Raw genomic sequence first — 7,754 nt, forward strand, 5'->3', positions numbered from 1 at the left:
ATAGGTGTTTCACTACAGACAAGCGGCTATAAAATTGGATTTATTTAATAAAAGAAACGCGCTGTAACAAGAGCCAAATAACAGAGCTTGGCTCCAAGATGTTCTATTCTTACGTCTTCAATTTTTAACCACAATAGCCAGTTTTCACCGCATATATGAATCACTTCACTGAAAATGCATTAAATTTAATTCCTACCAACTTGGCGGTGTTATCAGTTTTAAGGCCAGGAAGGATAACGCATATAAGAGCAATGATCAAAGAGGAGCCGGCATCTGAGCCTGGAAAAAATCACTTAAAACAAGGTATTTATTTCAAGCACGAACACACCTTAGCTTCCTATCTCAACTATTAAATTTACCACGTACAAAGACATGATCTCAATGCATGATTCCTTGTGAAAAATGGCTTTATGAAGACGTTAGAATGAGGTTAACCTCAATTTAAAAACGCATTCCCATCGGACATTATTTTTCACTGAGGCTCTCTTCCACATTGATTCCAGCAGCATTAATGGTAGTCTATTTAAAAAATCGACAATATCAAAACACAGCTACAAAATTATCAAACCAAAGCTAGCAGATTGAAAAAAAACACCGATAGCTTTGCAGACCTACAAAAAATTGGATATAAAAACAAACGATTAAAAACTAATTTAGCTAACAACCCATTTCGTGACGTCTGAATTTACAGAACTTGACTCAGGTAAAAAGTTTTTACAACATTTAACCTAACTTTTCCTTTTAGTATGCTCTCTTAGCTCTGAAATCCTTCAAATTAAATAAGCGAAGTCAGATAGAAACTCAATTTTGATCAAAACTTGATCCTTGCTTTTGATCAGAAATTAGAATCCAATGACAATAAAAGATGAACGTAAGCTAAGATTAAAAACAGTTCAAAACGCTAAGAAATTACTAACAGAAGACTGTTCTGGTGGAAACGTCAACAAAGGGTTGTGATGAAACTGAAAAGCAGCAATACGTAGCGCAAATGAAGGAATTTGAAGACTTGTTCAGCAAATTTACATATCAGATCTTTTCTTCAGACTCAACCCGATTCGAAATTTTAATTAAGAATAGCCTATAAGGTTAAACAGTTGAGGCCTTATAACAATCACATCAAAACATTAAATTTCCTGAAATCTAAATGGGTCAAAAAAAATAACAGGTTGAAACAGATCGCCTACTAGATATCAAATTCACGCAGATTGGCTATCAATAAAAGGCGAAAAATATAACCGAAAACAGCTATCCCTTTTAAATTGTTTATTTTCGGTTAACGAAATTTTGAAAGATATTGTTGCTATAAATTGAGAACATAATCAACCATTATCCGAATGATAATGGCTGCAACGGAATAGGAAGGGGGAGTTTAGATAGGAAGGAGTGACTTCTATGAGATCAAAAATTATCAAATGGACTTCATCTTATCAGCAGTTGCTAATTACTATAAATTACAAACTAAGCTACTGTTAAAATCCAATCTTCGAAAACATAAGTCAAAGTTTAAAAACATAGGTAAAAGTTAGAAAAGGAAAAAGTCAAAATTCAAACCACGAACAAACTTGCTTCAGCTAAAAACAAAACCCGTACAATTCCAATACTCTTATTCGAGTCGAAAAAAGGCCACAGGACTAATATAATTGCTACGAACTTCGTTTGAGAGCAATTAAAAAGTCATAGACGAAAAATTTGATCGGAAGAAAAACCACATAAGGCACTTGCAATATTAGAGACTGAAAACTGAAATCTATTAAACGTTTTAGCTGTTATCGTTATGAAGAACAGAAACCGACTAACGTCGGAAAAATTGCTCTCGAATGACAGGCGCCGCAACTTAATCTAGGGGCTGTAGCCTCGATGAATTTGTCTTTATGGGTGCGAAAACATCAGCCCACGGTAGGATGCGAACACCGACCTCATGAGTCCCATTCTGTCACCTCGCCGGAGTTATTGACCACCCGGCTATCATGTACTTGTCATTGTGTCTCTAACAATCGGTTTTGTTTGATTAACAAACTTTATTTCGGAGTGAGAGCAATTGAAATCCCTCAAAAATCGGGTCCTTCCCTTTATACTCCCCCCATGAAATTATAGCCCCCTTGTGGTATGAATACTATGATTGGGGGGCTATAGGTTATCTGACCACTAAGCTGGGGGTGGTATAATGGGAAAGACGCCAAAAATCAAGGAGTGCGTGAAAAAGTTACTTGAGAAGTCAAAGATTATTCTAGAAGAAAAGCGCAAAACGGTCAAGCGAAAAATTTGCATTCAAAAAGACTACAATAATTGCTCACCATTCGAGAGCAACTAAACAGTAGATGAAGAGTACATATAATGCCAAAAGGTACAAACATACAAAACTCTTTTGAGAACTGCATGAACTCAGGCGCCAGTAAAATTTATATCAAGTAAAATTGTAAGTTTACCTGTTCAAAAAATGACCAAATTTGACCAACTCAATTATCAAGCACAGGACTAAGTTACCTTGAATGCTGACCTCAGCTTCAAATGTCCAACTAAGTTAAGTTTCACTAACTACGGGAAATACTTTAACACGAGTCAAGAATATAAACAAATTGATTGAACAACTCTGCTTAATGAACAACTTAGCAAATATTTGACTGCGAATGATGCGGCACGTGAGGACAACAATAGAGTCACACCACGCAACAAGTTAGCAAATCTTTTGATCTGTCGTGACTTGTTTTGATATTATGGATTGTAGGTGTGCGAAATCTAGAGGGAGTGTTCTAATTTAGTCCTTCTTTGGCAAAAAAAAACACAAGAAACAAATTGGGTGGAAAAACCTAAAAAAAACATAGCTGGCAAATTGCCAGAAAATAGCCGCAATAGCTTCAGAGATCAGTAGTCTCAAAAAGGTGAAAAAGACAGACCAAAAAAGAAACGTATTCTTTTCATTAAGGTCTGAGATGTTAAATTTTGATTAAGAATCTGTATAACTTATTGCTGTTTCTATTAGCTGCTCTTAAATAACCTTCAATTAGAGTGAAAAGCACTCATTTGACCTTATCTCTTTGAATTAAAGCACAGCCTCAGCAATAATAGCCTCAGCGATCGCTTTGCGACTATTAAACATGAAAGACTTCATATAAACAACTCGACAAAATCACTTTTCTACTTTTGTCGGCATTACTACTACGATTCAGTGAAATGGTAATTTCAATAACACCAACTTAATAAATGAAACTCATTTAATAAATGAAATCAAATCATTTATGAAAGTCTAACTCTAAAAATATTTCTTTTTGAACATCAACACTCAGTTGCATTGTACAATTCTACATATTTACATTTGATGATTAATAGATACAAAATATCGCATGGCTCACTACACGATTTAAAAATCGTCCAAATCGATATTAAGTGGCTTGGCAGTTCATGGTAGACTTGTCATTGGTAATGAGGTTAATTTTCCTCCGGAATGTCGACCAGTTTTGGAGGAGGCCCAGATATCCCATCCCAGCCTCTAATGAACCCAGTGACTTCGTCCAAGCCTGAAAATATGAAACAATTCTTCAGAATTATCTTATCTCTCAGAATTTGAAGGAATAATAAAATAGTATAAGTTTATATAAATAGCGTATAAATACAAATAATGATGCGAATCGCAAATTAATACATAGTAATAAAAGAATGGGAACATTTCAGTACCTTTGCGACAAGTTTTAATTATCCAATCATGTTCATCATCGTCAGCATTTCGCAGGAAGTTGCCGTGGTAGTCGTGAACAACTCTAGACTCCGGGTCATACACACCATCGCCGACATCGTACAACCCTTCCTCCACCTGAAAATATAAACAAACTATTATTATTATTACTGAAAATTAGTCTATTTCCACTGTGATCAGACAAGATTCACATAAGCATTTTTAAAAATTCAAGGGCAGGGATTATTTAGATTCCAGTTCACCTCAAAGTAGTGCCACAATAATTTGATTAGTCAGTAAACCTTAAAACACGCGAGGTATAAATTATTGCCTGGGCCTTAAAGAAATATCCGAAAAAAAAACAAATTCCTTTAAAATAAAATTTTTGGAAAAGAGCACGGGCAAGTGATTCGGGGTGTCCCGCTTTTTCACTCCTATTAATTTAACCCCGATTTATTCACCCCTCTATCTTTTAATCCCTCTATCATTTCACCCCGATTTCAGTCTCAATAAAATAAGGATTATTAAATTAGCAATATAATCAATTGGCCATGCCTCGCGGGCCATTGCCATGCTTCAGCGGCCCGTAAGACTTGATATGAAACTATCACAACCGAACGTGGGATTAGATTATCCACTTAATTATGACAATACATGCCTTTAATGTCGATTGCTAATTGGCGGGATGAAATGATAGAGGGTGAAATGATAGAGAGGTTAAAAAATACAGGGGTTAAATGGTGTGGTGTAAAAATATTCGGGGTTAAATCAATGGAGTTGAAAAGAAGTAGAATCGTGATTCGGGTAGGGATATTAATCAAAAAGGAAAATACTCGGCCAAAAAAAAACAAACCCAAGAAGTGGAGTTAAAAGCAATAACATAGCTGACAGATTACCAGAAAATAGCCACAATAGCTTTCCGATCTGCAGTCTCGAAAAAACAGTGAAGAGACCAAAAAAATGTCTTTTCATTGAAGGCTGATATGCTATGTTTTGATTAAAAATCTGTTGAAGTTTTTCCTGCCTCTTTTATCTGCTATCAAATAACCTCCATTTAGGGTGACACACACCCATTTGACCTTATCTCTTTGAATTAAAGTAAATAAAAGTTAATTTCAAAGTGAAGTCATTTTTGAGCAAGAGTTAAGTCAAGTGTGACCAAAAATTTAATCGCGCAAATGAACAAAAAAACTCGCTCCACTAAGAGAGAAAAATGAGGTCACGCACGCACTGCAGTTGAAATTGCATGAACGAATGAACAAAAAGCACATTTGAAGTGGTTGTGACGTCATATGGTCGTTACAAAAATCTTGACAAAAAAAAACATAGCAGGAAAAGTCCTGACGTACAATTCAAAGAATTTTCATTGACTAAACAAAAAAACAACCTAGAAAAGACTATGAGTGCATTGGGAAAACCAATTCTTTAAAAGAATAAAATAAACAATCAATTTCAAAATGCCGCATGTGAACAAACCACTAGCAAGAAATGGAAATTTGGTTCAAACCAAAAAATAGGCCTAGAATGAACTATGAATGAATAAGAAAAAACCATTTAGAAAAAAAGTCCGATTCGAAAAAATCGAAAAAAACATTAAAAATCGAAGTGAAATTTCCGCATGAGCACAAAAAATCACAAGCAAGAAAGCGAATTTTTGTTCAAACAACGTTCTCTCTCTACTATAAAACAGATCTTAAAAAAAGACAGCGCCCCAATACAATTCAAATTCTTTAAATTGTAAAAAAAACCAAGAGAAGCGCAATAGTAGCCCCAGCTATCGCTGTGCGGCTTTTAAAAAGATGCACAACATTGTATTTCAATACACAAAGTTTGCACTGGAATTCATAGATCGTCATCCCTGTTTATATTTTAGAATGATGAATTTAAAAATGATATTTCAAATTCTAGCAATTCAACATTATCCCGCTAATTAAAATTACCTTACAAAATAGCTACAAACTTCATGACACAAAAAACTTTTCCAACGCTGTTTAACATTGTTATCAGAAAAACTCTTCTGTACGACACTGGTCTCTAGAAGCCACCAAAGTAACATCTGGGAAAGCAACCAACAGACAACCGGATACCCTGAAAAGAAACTACAAAAAGTCGAGAAAAATGATGGAAAAGTTTGAATTCATCGTCGTCATATCCTACGCAACAATGTTATAAATAAAGAGAACATGGAATAGAGTACATAGAGAACTAATCAGGAGAGATGAAATAATGGTCCAAGTCCTATCTCACATCGAAATTCTTATTTAATACACTTCGACAATGAGAGGCACTTTGGGCTGTCAAGAAATAAATAATTTTTGTGAAATGAGATAGTGAGAAAGGCCAACTTTGAGATTTTTTCTTATTAGATTTCTAATTAATTTCTTGAGGCGTGTTCTGCTTTAAAGATGTGCATCCTCTTAGACAAGAGGAGAGAGCTCCTCGATAAAGAGAAGCATACTTTTGTTCGAATGAAAGATGATTTCAGTGTAGGATGCATCGTTTTTCTCACTCAGTTTCTCGGCTAAGCGCTTCATCACTTTGCTAGCTCATGGGCCTGCGCCACCGGTGCTGGCAAAGACAAGAGGAGCGAAGCTACTACCCTCTACTTCAACAAATCTTCGCTCGTTGAGAACATACTAATTAATTAACATGGACGGAAATATTAAAATGAAGACAACATTTTTCACAATGTGATATATGTTATTCATGTTCAAGTGGCACACGGGGTTACGTGGAGAATAGATGCCGAGTATTTGATGAACTAACATCTTCCGCAGTTTTATCAGTTATTTGGGATCTTCCCGCCGGTTTGAGTCCGTTGCATACTTCAGTGTAAAATCGTCTATCGAAGCCATCGCAGTAATCCCAGTCCCTCTCTTCAAACTGTAAAACAAATATGTTAAATGTATTATTGGAAAAAAATTGCTCTAATTACGCTTAAATTAAAACTAACCTTCAGTCCGTCGGCAAATATGTAGGTTCCCTTTTGCGCAAATCCGTTTTCCCAATCAGCGATGTACTTGCTTCCGTTCGGGAAGAATAACGTTCCCTTTCCATGGAACATGCCATTGTTTAACGAGCCTTCATACGTAGTACCAGTGGAAAATGAGTACTTTCCGGACCCCTCTAGCCTTCCTTTGTTATATTCGCCATCGTATGAGCTACCCGTGTACTGCATATTGATCTGTAAAGTCAATAAACCTAATTTATCGCAACGCCTTTTTAAAACATTATCAGCAAACTATCTAATGAGCATTGCAGAAAAGTACTCATTGTCCTGCGCGGCTTAAAAGCAAACCCCCTTTTTTCGATTGCAAAAACTTAATAAGTAAAAAAAGAAAAAAGTGCAAAAAAATGAAGAATTTATTCAATTACCCATTGCTGTCGTTGGTGGAAAGCAAGAGTTTGCATTATAGGCTCGGCAATATAATCTTTTACACATCAGCGAAATTCAACAATGAATGTACGTTCTTTTCAGAATCTTACTTGGCTTTCACAGTATCAATTTGACGATTATTGTGTTCTTTCAGTAGGCATACAACTTTTACGCCCCCCGCCATACGTGCTTATTTTCACATAGCAGCAAACTAGTTAGACATAAATTGTAATTGGGGGACCATAAAAATCAGGGGGAAATTCATGCGTAGGTAGGATTACTATTCCATCAGATATAGTCTGAGCATAAATCATTTTAGTACTTTTCGAAGAATTTCCTGCAGAGCGTAGTCAGATCTTTATTAGTCAGGTTAGATAAACCTTTCCCAAAAGTTCGATTGATGATGTTACATAGGAACAAGCTTCTAAAAAACCAGCGTTCGGTTGCTGTCTGCCTCTCTCGTATTTCTTGAGACTTTTGTTAAGCTTTCCGCACTGACGTAATCATTTTTCATCAGAGACTGATAGTAAAGTAAAAAGATCAGGTAATTCCATAGTGAACATCGTTAAGTTATGTTGTTGTGACTTTTCGGCATCAAGCCGAGGGGATTGCACCCATAGAAGTTTTGGTCTTGATTCGACTATTTTCTGCAATTGGAGCAATCACAGAAAATGGTCCATGTACACACTACTCTTTCGTTGAAGTTCA

General features: G+C 35.8%; 1 protein-coding gene across 1 annotated transcript; it reads right to left on the bottom strand.

Moving 5' to 3' along the window:
• Window positions 1–3,245: 3,245 nt before the first annotated feature.
• Window positions 3,246–6,886, bottom strand: LOC142348697 (MORN repeat-containing protein 5-like). The gene is made up of 4 exons (XM_075400147.1): window positions 6,624–6,886; window positions 6,437–6,553; window positions 3,673–3,808; window positions 3,246–3,515 (listed from the first exon to the last, which is right to left on the bottom strand). The coding sequence occupies exons 1-4, from the start codon at window positions 6,846–6,848 to the stop codon at window positions 3,427–3,429; spliced, it is 567 nt and encodes a 188-aa protein (XP_075256262.1). The 5' UTR covers window positions 6,849–6,886; the 3' UTR covers window positions 3,246–3,426.
• Between the last annotated feature and the right edge of the window lie 868 nt (window positions 6,887–7,754).

Source organism: Convolutriloba macropyga, chromosome 10, assembly GCF_964194025.1.
Source record: "Convolutriloba macropyga chromosome 10, txConMacr16.3, whole genome shotgun sequence".
In the NCBI taxonomy this organism is placed as follows: Eukaryota; Metazoa; Xenacoelomorpha; order Acoela; family Convolutidae; genus Convolutriloba; species Convolutriloba macropyga.

Coding starts and splice junctions, on each gene's coding strand:
- LOC142348697 (XM_075400147.1), bottom strand. CDS start 6,848: ATGCAGTACACGGGTAGCTCATACGATGGCGAATATAACAAAGGAAGG. Junction 3,809..6,436: donor CTGATAAAACTGCGGAAGAT/GTTAGTTCATCA, acceptor TTATATTTTCAG/GTGGAGGAAGGGTTGTACGA. Junction 3,516..3,672: donor AATTAAAACTTGTCGCAAAG/GTACTGAAATGT, acceptor TCATATTTTCAG/GCTTGGACGAAGTCACTGGG.